Here is a 17,018-nt window from a genome sequence, read left to right as displayed (position 1 = left end):
GGGTAAATACAGGTATAACTTTTGTCAGAGAACCAGCTGTAGGGACGACTTTCTGAAAGCACGATTTTATTCGGTCTCTGTTTTTCCTGATTCTGTTGCCCAAGGTCCCTGAGGGTGCAGCTGCGGGTGAGTGAGGTGAAGGGACAGCAGGAGTGGGAGCCCAGGACCACAGTGTCCTCGCCTCTCCATTCACATGCACGCTCCGTTCGCCTGTGTGCAATGGGTACCCCGATCTACTGGGAGGGAGAACCAGCCACAGGGTCCTGATGAAACCCAGAAGAGATCTAGGAAAAGATGAGGACTAGGAACCGGCATGGCTAGAGCACAGGAAGGACTGAATTCTCAGTCCAGGTGCCCAGTCTTTCGCGAATCTCTTCGTGAGGTCATCTGCGGGGCGGTACTGAGGACTCCCCATTCTGTCCGCAGCTCCAGTCACACCAGTCGCGTGCCGGGCCTCAGGAGGAACCATGGCAAAGGCTGCAGTCACTGGACGCAATCGTTCCCTAATTCTGTGCCTTTTCGTTCTACTTAGCCGTCTGGGATCTTCTGTGCAGCCTGGTGAGTTACCGGGACTTAAATGAATGGGAGTGGGGGAGGGGAGCATTAAGGAGGCGTGGAGGAAGGTGCGTGGAGCAGGGAGATCAAAGTTTCCTCAGGGAAGCTCCTGGGCTTCTCTCTCTTCGCTATCACTGGGAATTAAGTCTGGGCGCCCTGGTCGTCACAGTGTCCCTCAGGCTTTCTCTTCGTTGGATTGACAAAGTTAGGGGAAAGTCACTGCTGCAGAGCCAGGGCCGGAAGGGGTTGCCATGAATGAGGAGCACAGAGTAGCAAAGGGGAGTTGCTAGTGAAGCCCTCAGCACCACTCACTGAAGCTTAAGCCCAGTGGCCAGTGTGGAGCCCTCCGGGAGGCGATCTCAGACAGCTCCCCTGGACCTAAGGCAGTCTCTGCTCTGAAGACTGCCTTCCCGGGGATTCCTCTCAAGCCCTCCACCTTGCCGGGACCCATTTGTGTTTGAGCTTTCTTTCCCACCTTCCCACGCTATTCTCGGAAGATCGTAATAGATGTTTCCAAGGACAAGGCAGCCACAACTATACACGTTCGTACTTTTACTTCGCTTTCTCTTGTTTTAAGACAGAATTTCACATGAAAGCACAGGCTATAGAATCTGCAGTAATCCTCTCTCTCTCTCTCTCTCTCTCTCTCTCTCTCTCTCTCTCTCTCTCTCTCTCTCTCTCTCTCTCTCTCTCTCTCTCTCTCTCTTTTTGTCTTCCAAATTCTGGAATCGCAGATTTATCCCACCGAACTCAGTTTCAACTCTCCTTTGCTATCCCTAGGCACCCTTTCAGATATGGAAAGTTCTCTTCAGCCTGAAAGTGTTCTTCCTTCTCTTCCACCAGGTGGCGATGGGTGCTTCTCTCAGCTAAGCAGTGCCTCATATACCTTTTCCACTAAGGACTCTGGCAATGGTCCTGAATAGTGGGTTTGAAAAGCCTCTGTCCTTGCTCTTGGGCCCCCATAATCTACCTCCTGGGGAGATGGCATCAGATAATGATGTTCATTTAGGAAGGACAGGTTTTTGTTTGTTTGTTTGTTTGTTTTCTCTGTAAATGGCAGGCACTAAATATTTTCTACCTGGCAACCCTCACTATATCTGTCCCACATCAAATATTCAGGTCTGCATTCAGTGTGACAGCAGCAGAAGGAAACAAGCTGATGAATGAGACAGCAGCTTTGTCCTCTGTCTTTCTGACCCCAGATTAGGGCATATCCGTGTCCCAGTACTGGTGCCGGTCCCCACAGGGCGTCATCAAATGCACTGCCAAAGCTGCCTCCTGCCCAGACAGCAGAGGGCTCTATGCTCCCTGTGATGTCTGGGATATCTAGAAATGACACGAAGAGGTCCTGACTTTAGGACCTCTCAATCTCTCCTTTGCTGTCCAATGCACTCCTTAGATTCCATGACCATAGAGAACACTCCTTGAAGCCCCAGGTGCTTGCTGTGGGAGAGGTGGCAGCTTCCTTGAGAGCTAACCTCAGTCTCTTCCTCTGGATGAGGTAAGAGTTCCACAGTCATCTGGGGAACTGGAGATGTTCTGTCAGACCAGAGATCTGTCTCACCCTGCTAGGCAGTTTTGAACACACAAGTGGTCTGTTGTATCCCTGCAGCGATGTCTCTCTTCTGGACGTTTTATCTGACTGTTATCTGTCCACCTAATAACCTAGTGGGAAAGAGCTCACCTCATGATGTCTGCCTGGGGCCTGATGGGTCTTCTGATAGCCCAGGGCCACAGACCACTCTTTCCCAGGGCCCAGAACCATGCCAGGAATTACAAGGAAGTGGGGTGTATTTTCCCTCTACAGTGGGGCAGACTGACTTCTGCCCAAGCAAACCAATTCTCCAATTAGACACAGCCATGAACTCCACCCAGGAAGATTTCCTGGGACTGACACCTCAGACTGACAGACCGTCCTGGACAGAGGACACTAGAGGCAGGTCCAGCCCTGCTCTCCATGCATTTGTCGTCTCTGCTGCTTTCAAGCTCCAAGAGTAGAGCAGGTGTGACAGAGACCGTCTGTCCTGTGAAGACTTCAGAATTGATATAGTAGCTGTATTAATCATTTTCCTGTTCTGTGGTAAACACCAAGGCCATGGTCACACACAGAAGGAAGGGCTTGGGATCTTAGAATTTCAGAGAGTCAAGAGTCCATCACCGCACAGCAGAGAGGCATGAAAACTGGGGTGCATGCTGGCTGGCACAGGAAGTGTAGAGCATACTTTTTTATTTTTTTAGTTTGGTTTGGGTTTTTGAGACAAGGCCTCACTTTATACTTTTGTCTGTCTTAGAACTCACTGTGGAGAACTGGATGGACTCAAACTTATAACCATCTGCCTTACTCTGTCTCCAGAGTACTGGGACCAGAGCCATGCATTACCATGCTTATCTTAAATGTCAAGCAAAGTCCAGATATGAAGAAATGGGAATGAGTTTTGAAGCCAATCCCCTCCCCCAGTGACTTATTTCCCTTAAGTGATCTTATTTCACTTAAGAATCACTTGATTCTTAGTGATTGCTAAGACTCAAAACTGAATTTTCTGCAATAAAAACTACTCTTAACCACTCTACCATCTCTCTAGCCCAATTTAAACAATATACACAGGAGTTGGGGTTTTATGATATGGCAGCTTTTAGTTTCTTCATCATCTTTTTTGTGTGTTTATTTATTTATATCCAGCCACATCTAGATTGGCTAAACATTTCCTATATTTAAGATTTTTCTGTTCTGTTAGTCATGACCCCTTAAGCAGTTAGTCTTCAAGGTGGGTCCCTCCTACTTATCAATGGACCACTGCGCTTGATATTACTGCCTCCTGACCATTCTACCTTATGGAACTTTTCTGTACCATGCTGCTGGGTTTCCAAGTTAGAAATACAGTTTCCTAACACCACCCCTAGGCTTGAGCCATTATCATCATCATTTCGGGGCTTCCAGCCATGCTGGTGCCCTTCTCCCTGGTCCTTCTCACTGTGCTTCTCAGCAGGGATGCTCCAGCATCCACAGACAGCATGGACTCTGCACACCTCCCCTAAAAATGTTTGCTGTTCTATCCACTCTGGCACATGAACTTCTCTGAGATTTTTGATCCCCACTCTTTTACTGCCAGATTTAACCAGCCTAGATTTTCTTTGTCCCATAGTGTGGGGATCCTCTGACCAGGTCCAGGAAGCCATCTCTGAATCACTACATTATACCCAGGGATCTGCCAGTGTTTTGTTCTAATATCATTCTATTTCTGTAATAAGCACTCTACCAAAAGCAATGTAAGGGAGAAACTGATTTATTTGACTTCTGTAGCACAATAATAAGATCCTAGAGACATATATTGGGTTTCAAGCTGAAGATCAGAAAAGCAAAGCAACCAACCACTAGAGAGTTCTTTCCTCTACCTTGCTGGATAATCCTGTCCTCAGTGTCACTGCAGACTGACTGTGGAATCCCTGAGCTCCAGTCTCCTCCTGTCTTATAACCCTCTCTAGTGCTGGGATTAAAGGTGTGCACCAGTACCACCTGGCCTCTATGGCTCACTAGTGTGGCTAGTTTTGTACTCTGATCTTTAAACAAACTTTATTTATTAAACCCCGTTTTGTCTAAAATATAAAAGAAGGTTATAATTAATTTTAAAAAAACAAGAAAAATTATAATTTATAACTATAACCATAACTATCTAGTCTTCACCTCCCTCAGAGATCCCAGAAGGAGATAATATTAACTAAGTATAGAGGAAGTACAAGTAAGCAGCTTCCAAAAATTGTGAGAGATGACAAAAGCAGCTAAATGCCTGGACTGCCACTTAAAGTTCTTCTGCATCACTGGGACATCCATCTTCAGCCTAACAGCCTAGAATATTTGAAAGACTTTTCTGTGAAGTAGGGTTTTTGACTGTCCTGCCTTGTCTTGACAAGTTTTGGCAGTTGTTCTTTTCTGTGTCCTGCTTGTCCTGTTAGCACAGAATACTTGCAGCAGTAGAGTTTTCTTGCCCAGTGTCTTACTTTTGCCACAAAAAGTAAACTCCATGTGTAGTTTCTTTGATACCCACTATCTTCTCTAAAGTAGATTGGTGCTGCGAGTGGCAGACTTGTCTCACTGTCATTTAAAAAAAAAAAACTTATGTTATTAAAATCTCTTGAATACCATATTCTGTAGATCTTTGAAGTGTTTGAAGATGACCTGTCTATTTAAAGTATATCTCAGTTTAACCTTGGAATCATACACAATATGATTACAAGTGTATTTGTAATAGGTGACTTAATTTCTAATCTGCATTTCCTAACTATCCTAAATAGTTGGTAATGATAACTTTCAATGACTATAAATTTGCATTATATTATTACATGAGTTGTATCAATGAAATACTTGAACAAAAGTAGAAAGGTATGTATAGTATGTTCTAACAAAATTAATCTTAAATTTATATCAATGTACAAAAGTCCATTCTAATGTAAAACTAACAGTTGCTCCTTAAAAGTAGATTTAATAATCTCATTTTTATTATCTATATCATACATATTATGATATATATGTAATAAGATAAAAGGGAGATCATTGACTTATATTTAATACATAAGTACATAATATGTATCCTATTATATATAATAAGTACATTAAAAATTAAAGGGGGAGATTGTTGAATCATGCATACACACACACACACACATACACACACACATATATCCTTCCTTTTTCCTTTTCAGAGGAGATTCAATAATCTACCCTTTTGTCCTATCATACCTAGATTCAACTTTTTTTTTTTCAAAACAAGAACTCTAACTTTAACCTCCTTTTTTAAAGCTTTTTTCTTGACCATTACCAATAACAAGTTCTTACCAATCCCCCTAAATAATGACAAATATCCATAACCCAATGAAAGACCAAAAACCACCCAACCTACCTCTTGGAAATGTGGGCACTATGTTCCTAAATTTACTTACTGCTGTCTGGGGGTGACAGTATCTTTAGAGGATACTGAAAAGAAAATTTATGTTAACTGTTACATCCTGGGAGAGGTAGCTTTACCATTTTTTGTCCAGCCTCTGTGTAATGGGAAAGTGCAAGGCTTGTCTCAAGTCCTGGCTACAGTGGTCTGTAAGGTTGGATCATCCCAGCTAGCCACCTCTAAATTGTTCTGAGCATTTGGAGTCCAAAGCCAATCTTAGGTGATGTCTTTCAGCTTAGTGGTGTTATCATAGTCCTGGAGGAATCATTGTTGAAAGGCCCTATTTTCGTATTGGAAACTTCAAAGATTGCTGTTCGATGAGTTCATGGTTCACTACAGAAAACTGATAAAAACTCAAACTCATTAATATTCATGTAGGGGGATGTTTAGAGGTGAATGCGAACAGAATTCAGTTAAGTTTTGAATCCACATGATCCACATCTGCCTTTTGTAATTTCTCTTCTACTAAGGCAATTCTCTCTCAGCTTCAGCTGATTATTTCCTGGTACTATTCAAGTCTTTTTCACTATCAAGGTTTTGACCAGATTAGTCAGTTCATGAGGTCTATCCCAATAGTGGGTCATAGATGGAAAATATCTCCTAGCAATCATTGAAAGTCATTAACAGTCTGCAAACAGTCTCTCCAAACTGGCACCTTATGGGGTCTAAATTCTTGTAAACCTAGTTTATAGCCTAGATACCTAATAGAATTCTCCTGTGTGTATTTTTCAGGGAACATTTGTAAATACCAAGAAGGTAACATTTTCTTTGCCTTTTCATTCTTTCTAAAGTATCTACATTCAAATCAGAGAGCAAAATGCTATCCATGTATTGGTAAACAATTAGAAATTGATTATGTATCATTTCCAATGACTCCCATATAAAATATTGGCACAGGGTGGGGATATTTAACGTTGCCTATGGAAAAATCTTCTATTGAGTGCCAGGGTCTGTGGACCCAACATGGAAACTATTTTTTTTAACTTGACCGGTATGGAGCTGCGAGAAATAATGAAACACAGTTTACACAGTACTATTGGAAGGGCATCTCAGGTTTTATCCATTTTTGAAGATCTGTCCGAGTTTATTATTTAAACACCTTTTATTCCCCAGGTAATCCAAGGTGGAAACTCATTAATATTTTCTTTTGGGGAGACACAGGACTACCAAAACACCTGTAACTTAAGTCATCAGCTTGGAATCAACAACTCTGCCCAGGCAATCTATATATTAACAAAAGAGGAGGAGCCACATATCCTGACCTTTGATAGGTAGCCAGCCTGTTAGGCAGGATTATAACTGTCTAGGAAATTAAGCACGGCCAAAGAGCCTGGCTACAAGTATTTTATATGAAATATGGGCCTACACTCCACTTTCTCTTATTAATTTTAATAATCCCTGTGTTTCTGTAACAGGACAGATATATCATGCCTGGCTTAGCAAAGTCATTTTCCTTTACCCAAATTTTTCCATCTTTGGAACAGGCATTGATGTATGCAAGATTCTGTCTTAGGCATCTGGGGAGAAGAAGCTTTAAACCTGTCATTGACTCTTGATCTCTGTAAAGAAAAGAGATTAGTGGAGAGAAATATACATTTAGGTCCTGTGTATCATAGCCATACCTTTTTGTCAGGAGAAAATCATAATACTTTATGAATAATTATGCTTTTAAAGGCTATAATCTCCTATTTAAAGGAGAAGAGAATCACCTGAGTTGAAAATGTTTCTTCCACGGTTTAGAGCACCATTTAGATCTAAAATTTTCAGCATATGTATCAACTCCCAACATTTACAGTGTCACAACCTCTTTTTAGTAATTGCCAATAACAACAAGTCAAAATCATAATTTTTTGTATCATCGGTCAATACTGACTCTTTAATTGTCTTTTTTGTATCATAATTTTATATTGTTGGTCAGTACCAACTTTTTTTTTTTAATTTTTTGGTCAGTACTGCTGTTTTTAGTACCATTGGTCAATACCAATTTTTTATCATCTTATATGCAGTTGTGAATATCAGGTCATTACCAGTAAGAGTATAATAACATTTGCTGCTATCAAATACCACTTTCAGTCTCTGAGCAGCTGTTAAGCCCTTAGTCTGTCCCCTTCTTAAGAGAAGTGGGGGTTTAGTCATTTTTTATTTTGAGTCTTTTTTTAGGGGAAAACTTACATTTTAATTTTTAGGCTCAATATTTTATTTAAAATATGTCTGTGTCCCAGAAATTGAGAACACTCAAATGTGTAGTCTGTATCTTAGTTCTAAAGCAAACAGGTTTTAAACCATAGCAAGCTTTAGACATCATAGTCAGCTCATCTCAGCAGGGTCTGTTTGTCCAAATAATAAAAACCCAGAGAAAAATATTGGGGTCCAAGCTGAGGATCAGAAAATCAAAGCAGCCAAGCCACTAGAGAGCACGCATGAAGGCTGGGCAATCCTGTTCTCAGTGTAATTGTAGACTCACAACAGACTTAGACCCTTAGCTCTTGTCTCCTCCCGTCTTATATTCCTCTCTAGTGTTGAAATTAAAAACATCCACCACCACTGCCCAGTCACTGTGGCTAACTATTGTAGCTGTTGAGATTGAAGGTGTGTGCCACCGCTTCTTGGACTGTATGACTACGAAATGTGGTTAGCTTTATTTTCTGATCTTTAGGCAAACTTGACTTATTAAAACACAAATAAAATATCACTACAGATACTACTTCTAAGTCATAGTCTGTCACTGAGGGAGGTCTGGGCAGATACTCAGAGACAGTCCCATGTGCTATTCCACACAGCATTATCTATGAGTAAGGATCTCACTTCACAGCCAGAGAGGCACAGCAAGAACCATGGAGGATGCTGTCTGGATCACTAGCTCCTGCTTAGCTAGATTTCTTATCCAGCCAGAGACCCCCTGCCCAGGGAATGGTAATGCCCACAGTGTTTGGCCATTCCTACATCATTAACAGTATAAACAGTCCCTCAATACACACTCCCTTCTTAGGTGAGTCTAGGCTGGATTGAACCAACAGCTGAGCGAATCAGCAAAGATGTTCAAGACTTAATTTTTCCTTTAGTTCTTCCTCTCTTTCTTTTTTTAAAATGACATTATTCAAAGAGACTTTCTTGTTCCACAGGCAAAGACTGTCCCTGAGCCCCTGCTCCACATTCCTAACCTCACTGTATATTTCCTTCACAGATGCTGTTTCTCTTTGCTACAGCTTCACTATTGGCAAGTCAGGGTCTGGATTATGGTGGCACAATGTCCAATGCCAACTGAATGAAGAGACTTTTCTTTCCTACGACACTAACAACAACTGCCATCCTGTTGGTGCTCTGGGGAACAGGTTGAATGCTACACAGTTCTGTGAAAAGCAGGGTGATGCTCTGAAAGATGGAGCTGACTTGTTCAAAAAAGTAGCACTTCACATGAATCTGAAGACTCCTGCAATCAGAGGTAAGTTTCAAATAACCCCATAGGAATGGGGATATAGCTCAGTGATAGAGTAATTGCCCAGCATGCGTGATGCCTAGGTTCAATTTCCATTACTACAAACTAAATAAAAGAACATATTAGATGGCTTCCTGAAGGAAAAAAATCCTGATTTTTGACAGGTTAGGAACATTCATTGTTTTTGTGGATAAAAAAAAAAATGAATCACTGGTGGTCCCTCCCACCTAAGTGGTCCAGCAACAAGGCTAACATGTGGAGGGTAGAGCAAGGTCAGGGGATGGGAAGGCAGGATCCTGGGTAGTCAAACAGAATTTATCAAGGGCAGAGGCTGATCTCTTTCCAATGGACACAGATCTGCAGGTCAAGATGTGTTGTTGGTATGAAGTAGATGGACATTTCAATGGATCCTGGGACTTCTACCTCAAAATGTTGCATGCTGACTCAAAAACTGGAGAATGGACAAAAATTGGTCCTGGATCCAGCTGTATGAAACAGATGTTAGAGGAAAACAAGTATGTACCAAGCTTCTTAAAAATGACCTCACAGGGAGACTGCAGGTCCTGTCTTAAAGAGTTGAAGTTGCACTGGGGAGAAAAGCTGGAGCCTACAGGTAACTGACAAAAAAGGGGAAGAAGTTCTTTGCACATGAGACGTGTGTGTGTGTGTGTGTGTGTGTGTGTGTGTTTAATAATTTAATCACTATGAGTTCTTGAGTTAATGGCCATTTTTTTCCATCATTCCTTTCATTTCTCACCCTCTCCTCCTATCTCATTAAATGTTCTCTACTTTGCTTCTAGCTGGCCATTACAGTCTGAGCATCCTTGTGTTTCCTGTCCTTTCCCCCATTCTAGACTCACTGTTGCTTTTCATCTCACTTGATCTTTCTTCTTCCCTGGCACCATCTTCACAGGTGAGCTTCTCTCTTGCCAGAGGAAAGATGAGGCCCATCATAATCCTGCTAATCCTGCTTCCCCTTCCATAGTTCCATGAGTCTTTGAGCTCAGGGGACATTATCCCCTCCCTTTCTAATCAGGACCCACCTAAACCATTGTTGAATAGCCATAGGGATAAAATTCTGTGTGCTGCTGAATTGCCTGAGCAAAAAGAAGCTAAAGTTTTGAGATCTGGTTAAAGACTCCACTGTGCTTCCACTTCAGCCTTGACAACTGTTGTTCCAGATGTGGTTCAGCCTTCGTCCATGGCCATCAAGCATAACATCTCTGTCCTGCTGGTAATTCTCATGTGCTTGCTCCTGAATCTTCTCTAAGGAGAAGACTTACATTGACAGGTACTGAGGGCAATGTTGGGAGTGGGGTAAGAAACAGGTGGGTGAGGAGTAAGGAAGAAGCCATTCCTGAGGGCCTGCTCATGTCCCTCAACTGTAGCATCTTATTGAGAAAGGAAGCAAGAGATCTGGTGTCCATGTCACCTGCTAGTAATAACTTGTGCATGCTCAGTCTTCACAGGACAGGGATCATGTCACAGACCAGTTGTGAATGAGGAGGGAACACAGCAAAGTGTCTGATCAGAGCAGGTTCCAAATCAGGAGGGTTCCATGATGCAGATGTTCACACAGCAGGAACACTGAAGAACATGCTAGTTCCAGTTAGGGTGTGGAGGGAAGAGCATTCCATTCTAAAGACAAAGATAAAGAAGATATAAAGAAAGAGATGGCACAGTGGCAAAAAAACACTTGCTAATCATACATCAGACCGGAGTTCTATTTACAGAACCCACAAGGTAGTTCATGACTATACAACTCTAGGTCCAGGAGAACCTACCCTTTCTTCTTCTTCACAGATCCCAGGTATTCACACAGTGCACATATAGACATGCAGGCTCACATTCAAACATACTAAATAGAACTGAATCAAGCAGAAGCAGTAGCCTCCAGAAGCCCTGGGGCAGTGTCCCCATGGAGACAGGAGAAACTGAGCTGCTGATGGGGTTGACCTCTTCAATCTAGGCTGTGCAGATAAACAAGGAGCAGGGAGAGTCACATCCATACCTGTATGTGTCATGTGTCATGCCAAGGCTGAGAAATTATTGAGAAGAAGGCTGGATAGAGTTCCCCCCTACTCCTCTAGCCCCTCCCATCAGGTCCTGAGTCAGGAAGCAGAGCTGGTCATCACCACTTTATTCTGAACTCCCAGGTCTGCAGCAGGGACTGGGGCTCTGGGACATGGGAAAGAAGGAGGAAGACAGTAGGGGATCCAGGATGGAGAGCCCAGGGGTGATGGAGGAGGGAACTAAATGACCATTAGTGAGGATGGCTGTGGGTGGTGATGACTGGTACAGGGCACCCAGGAGAACTGACCCAGGCTCTCCTCAGACCCTTCAAAAGGCGTGTTTCCTTTCTACAGGTTGAAGATGCTCCAGAGAGGTCATAAGGGTTCATCTGGTTCAGACACTCTCCCTTTCCATCAGTCTCCACCCGATGAATCAGGATGCTGTGGACACAGCATTTCATGGTGTTTCACTCTGTGCAGTCACTTAGGTCCTTTCTTATCACCTTGTACTGTTTCCATGGTGCTCCCTGGTGGGATTTACCGTTAACATGGAACTACTTGAACTAGAGATCCGGAAAAGACTGTGGTTATGTACCCATTCCTAGCATAGGAAACAGGGTAACCAGATCTCCTTAATGGAGTATCCTGTATATCATATCAGTATTTAAGTCAGACAAACTAGGAAGACCCCTCCCTCTCTAAGGTATTTGGTTGGGAGTTAAATTCTGTTAACAATATTGATTTTGTAATAGATATTTATTATAACCAAACCTGTACTATGCAGCCTTTAATAGAACAAAATAAGAAATGTACCTGTTATTTTTATATAAGGATATATGATACAAAGGAATACTTCATAAATGAATAGAAAATATTTTAAGATATTATTACTTTTATATGTTAGTTTCTGTAACATGCACTAGGTCCAGCAATTGGCCCTTGCACACTGGGGATAGAGAACCTGGAAGCTGCTCAGTCCTACAGGCTGGCTGTCCCTGCAGTGACAATCTGACAGTGAAAGGCAGAAGATCCTGAGAGACGGTGCTGCTGGATCCACATCCTCCTGGTGCAGATCTGGGTCAGCGCTGCTCTCCACTGTGCTAAGAGAAGTTCTTCTGCACATCCAGACCTGGAATGGAAGTAATGTGAACTCACACTAGTCTTCTCTGACTGCACAGGGGTACTTTGCACAAATGCACTAGCATTCACACACACATGACACATACACACAGTGACAACATAAGAACCCTAAAGTATGGAGAATTCACTGTTGAAAATGATATTTCTTTGAGGTAGGACCTAACTATATAGCACAACATGGAATGAAACTCACTCTGTAGACCAGGCTGTCCTGGAACTCAGAGATCCATTTGTCCCTACATCCCCAGCATTGTGCTTAAAGGTATATGCACCACACCTGACTGATTCTTGGATTTTGAGCTCTTATGGGATGCTACTGAAGTATTACTAATGTAAGATGTACTATTTCTCCCTAATTAATTTGTTAACTGTAGAGGCATTAAGTAGACTGGCCATATTCAGATATCTCAGGCATCACTAAAAGAAACCTGTAACAACTAATTCTAGGAAAGAGAAATTTAGAACCAGTTGTTTATTAGAAGTCACTGGTAATGTCTGTTCTTTATTTTCACTACTGGAAGCCATCTGATTGCTGACTTGGCATCTTTAAAATGCCATCTTTCTACTCAGATGTTTATGAACTTTCTTCTTGTGATTGGTTTACAGATGTTCATGTTTCTACAAATGTGTGCATGGCTGCATTGTTGTCTGGGTTTCTGTCCTGCCCAATTCCTGCAATTGTTAAGTCCCAAAGAAATAACCCTGAGGTCTATATTTGTTATAAACTGATTGGCCCATTAGCTCAGGCTTCTTATTAACTTTTATAACTTATATAGCCCATTATTAGTCCATTATTCTTATCTGTGTTAGATATGTGGCTCAGTGCCTTATTCAGTGGGGCATTCACATCTTGCTTCTTCTGTGATCAGGTCAGGACTGCAGAGGAATGGGCTTCCTCCTTCCCAGAATTCTCTTGTTCTCATTGACCCCCCTATACTTCCTGCCTGGTTACTGGCCAATCAGTGTTTATTTAAAATATAATTGACAGAATACAGACCATTCTCCCACACTACTTTCCCTTCTTTCTTTCTTTTTTTAAAAAAAGGAAAATATCCATAGTCTATTTTTTGAGAATGTGAGCGTAGTTTTCTAGGCTACTTCCTGCTGACTGGGGGCACTGATAATCTTCTGGGGACCTAAAGAAAATTTAGAATTATGATCAAGTCCTGCCTGAAGTATCCTGTGAGGCTTGATCATCTCAGGCAGTATCTTGAATCTGTTCTGGATGTAGAACTCTGACATCTGGGTGATTTCTCAGGTGATCTTCATTGATCAAACCTGATTTTTCTTAACTCACAATGAATCCACAGCCTTTCATTTCCTGTGGAAACAAAAGCAAATCCTCTTCTCCAAAGTAGCATACCTTTTGACTTCAATTTTGAAGTCAAGATATTTTAAAAATATCTATCTTGGATTAATTCAGCAACATTTATAAACAAATATATTTTAGCAGCTGTTGCTCCTTCCTCAGTATTCAAACAATTCAGAAAGAACATAATAACATACAGTATCCAGAGTCTCTGTGTATTTTTCATCTGTACGTGGCTTTATTTTAACCTCTATTTCTTTTGCATGATTTTACCTAAAATTTTTCAAAGAATCGTCTTGTCGATATTTTATTTTATTTCTCAAGCTTTGTGACAATGTATATTTCATTTGTGGTAAAGTAATTGTAATATTCTCTTTGTTCTTTGTCAATCTATAAAAGCCTTGTCAAAATCAGTATATACCTTTTTGGGGTTTTAAAGGGTGGTTGAGTGTATTGATATTTTGTTTAACAAATAATGCATGCCTGAAGATCAGAGTGCAGAACTAAGCCACTAGAGATCAAGGAATATTGGCACACACCTTTAATCCCAGGAGATGAAAGACAGAGGCAGAGGGATCTCTGCTGTAGGAAAATCCTACAGCCCATAGCCTTCAAGTTACCTGCCCACTGGGGAGTGAACTCATACTATGTATGCCAATGTAAAGCTTGCAGTGCTGTCTTTTCCAGCTCTGGATTCAGTTTCTATTCTCCATTCCAGCTGACGATTCTGATTTGTGAGAGTACTCCTAAATAAATAACTGTCTATTATTCTCAATTCTGAGCAAGTGTGGGATTTCTTTTAAGCATCCTTCTTCAGATCTCTGTTAGTTCAAGGCCACCCTTGGCTACACGAGATTGAATCTGTCTAAAAGAGAAATAGGGCTCCCACAAAGTTGACCCCAGAACTTGGGATCACAGGCCTTTAATTCCAGCTCTAGGGAAGTAGAGAAAAGAGTGACATGGCTGAGTAGGGAAAGGAATAGAAGGCGGGAGGAGATAGGAGCTCAGTATAGTCTGAGGAGCAGTGCAATCCGGGACAGTCTTAGCACTTTGAGGATGCAACCTAAGGACAGGATCGCCCCTTTGGTCTGAGCATTGGTAGAGGTAAGAACTCTCTAGTGGCTGGTCACTTTGCTTCTCTGATCTTCAGCATTAACCCCTGTATCTGACTCTACGTTTTTATTATTAATACTAATTAGAATTCATATTACTTCCGGTGTCCAGATGTTTGGGATATGAATTCACGAAGGTGCAGGCCCCTCATATGCCAGAGCTACTGAGAGTCAAAGTCATTCCCCTTCCACCAAGGATTTCTTTTTTTCTTTCCTGATGGACTTTCCCTCAACTGCTTTCTTGGGCTGCTGCCAAATTAGACAGCTGACATGAAATCCAGTCAATTTTCAAACTGTTTTATGCAGCAGCAGTGAACCTTATCTCTTCATCATCAACATTAGCAGATTTGGTGAGAAAGCAGAGAATTCTGAAAAGGAGGAATTAGTTAAAAGATAGTGTTTTTCCAACATGAAAAGATTGGAAACACAATTACAATAGCGAAATTAGGTCTCTGTATGATTACACAATGCATGATTTTAAAATGGGATAATTAAATGAAAAGATGGTCAACTTAACCTGGACTGACATTCTGTAAATTATCATTTTAATAATCCTTGTTTTTGCTTTAATATCTCATGGTTAATCACTTAAAAGTTGTTTGGGAAAAATAGTTGTTTGGTTTGACTGCCAATATATAGGCCTTAGAAAAACTTAATAAAACAGGTTATAGAAATAATAAAATGCAGATAGAAGAAGTTTATGAAGATCCAGTTTCAGGGTTGCATTATGAGGTTAGAGAGCAACAGCCTAAGGTTTCCAAACAAACAACCGTGATATATCCAGTAACCATACAAGAATTACCAAATGATTGAGGCTCTGTAAGAGCTAATTGGGCTCCTGTTGTTAGATTTAAGGAGATTCGAGGAAGTGATAGTCTCATATGGCATGCATTCACAATTTGTGAAGCAGATGTTAAATTCATGATCATCTTGTGGAGTCTGGCCCATAATTACAATGGAGGACCTGGTGAAAAGAAGAGGCTAATACCATGGAACAACAGAGTAGAGCTGGAGGTATGGAAATTTACCAAGATCAACTTCTTGGAGAAGGAGATTACATTATTATAGAAAGTCAATCTCTACATGATGCTCACACTCTGGCTTTATGCTGTGCAGCAGCATTGAATGCTTGGGAAAGAATTGAAGAAGTAAGAAATAAGTTTGAGTCACTTATTAAAGTCATAGAAGGTCCAAAAGAAACCTTCACAGATTTCTTACAAAGATTGACATCAGCAGTAAATAAAACGATACCAAATCAGAAGCTAGAGAAATAATAATTGAATCTCTGATTTTTAAAATACTAATTCTCAATGTAAAGAAAAATTTGGCCTTTAAAGGAAGGGAGTACTGAGTGAGAAAAAATCCTAGACATTCAAGAACAAATTCAAGCCTTAAGAGTGGGAGGAAGGGGAAAGTAGAGTGGATAAAAACATGGAGATAGAAGAAACAGGTGGCAGAAGAGGGAGAAAGAAGAAGGGAAGAGGAAGCTGGTTGAAGGGGACAGGAAAGGATGTCCTAAAACCTGCAGCAGTCCACCTCATAGTAGAAGTTTTAGAGAGGGAGAAAGGAAAAGGTATATTTTTAATATCACATTGTATTTTTTTAGTGTAATGATATTGAAAACTTGTTAAAAGTTGCAATAAAAGATTGCTTATCTTAGATTTCAGGTTCACATACACAAGAGAATATATGTGCTCATGCCTCACTAGGTCTTGCCTACTTGATTGTGTAGTCTGCTGAACAAAACAGTTGTAGTATACTGTGTCTTCTGTTGCCATTAGTGAATGTCTAGGAGACCAGGGACCACAAGTGTTCTCGGAAACAACTGTCTGAGGAAGAACAGAGAGATTGGGGTTTCAAGCAGGTCACAACAGAGATCTCTTCTTGAGAATGAGTTGAGGGTGTGGAGAATCTGGCATCTGATGCCCAACATTGTTGTGTGAAGTGGCACAGTGGGTACACGCATGAGTACTGTGCTCACAGGTGACAGGTTCCCTTCCCACGCCAATTCACAGGAAAATTCCAGGAAGCTTTTCCTGAATTCCCAGGATCCACATTGAATTTGCCAGGTGTTCTATGATGCCTCTCTGTGTGTTCAGTAGATTTTCAGTCCCAGGAACACAAATGCTATCTGATATATTTTATTCCTAAACACTTGATTAAAGTCACTAAAAGTACTTGTGAGATAAATCCCCCGATGACATTGTGTGCATCTGGGGGTCCTACCATCGTCAGACAGTCACTAATGGCATTGAAATGAGATCCAGAAGCTGGTGGATATCTAGAACAGAGGCTTCTCCTCCTGCTCTTTTGCCTTTCAGAGGGATTCTGGGTGTCACAGAACCATGGTTCTTATGGCTTTCTCTTCCCACTTTGTACCTCTCCTGCATGTTTCTCTCACAGATACACACATCTTAGTTGTAACTTCATTGTCAAGACTTGTTCCACACCTAGAGAGCCCTGGTCTAAAGAATAGTGCTCAGTGGATGAACAGCCTCTCTATCCGTATGATAT

The 17,018-nt window shown here is 41.5% G+C and overlaps 1 protein-coding gene across 2 annotated transcripts; it reads left to right on the top strand.

Moving 5' to 3' along the window:
* The first annotated feature begins 260 nt into the window (after window positions 1-260).
* Window positions 261-14,554, top strand: LOC148123572 (UL16-binding protein 1-like). 2 transcript variants are annotated; one of them, XM_087911898.1, is made up of 5 exons: window positions 261-558; window positions 8,680-8,937; window positions 9,287-9,544; window positions 10,113-10,222; window positions 11,298-14,554. In XM_087911898.1, exons 1-4 carry the CDS (start codon window positions 468-470, stop codon window positions 10,199-10,201), a joined length of 696 nt encoding a protein of 231 aa, XP_087768024.1. In that variant the 5' UTR covers window positions 261-467; the 3' UTR covers window positions 10,202-10,222; window positions 11,298-14,554. The 2 variants fall into 2 exon arrangements, with proteins under 2 accessions (XP_087768024.1, XP_087768018.1); XM_087911892.1 differs by having other exon boundaries at window positions 10,092-10,222.
* Window positions 14,555-17,018: the final 2,464 nt, after the last annotated feature.

The sequence above is a fragment of the Myodes glareolus genome, chromosome 1 (genome assembly GCF_982192425.1).
Source record: "Myodes glareolus chromosome 1, mMyoGla1.1, whole genome shotgun sequence".
Classification (NCBI taxonomy): Eukaryota; Metazoa; Chordata; class Mammalia; order Rodentia; family Cricetidae; genus Myodes; species Myodes glareolus.
This window is presented reverse-complemented; position numbering and strand designations above follow the sequence as displayed.

Bases quoted from the DNA above. Each gene is read 5' to 3' on its own strand.
- LOC148123572 (XM_087911892.1), top strand. From the start codon at position 468: ATGGCAAAGGCTGCAGTCACTGGACGCAATCGTTCCCTAATTCTGTGC. The intron at 559-8,679 runs GTGAGTTACCGG...TTTCCTTCACAG, and splicing joins GGGATCTTCTGTGCAGCCTG to ATGCTGTTTCTCTTTGCTAC. The intron at 9,545-10,091 runs GTAACTGACAAA...CTTCCACTTCAG, and splicing joins AGAAAAGCTGGAGCCTACAG to CCTTGACAACTGTTGTTCCA.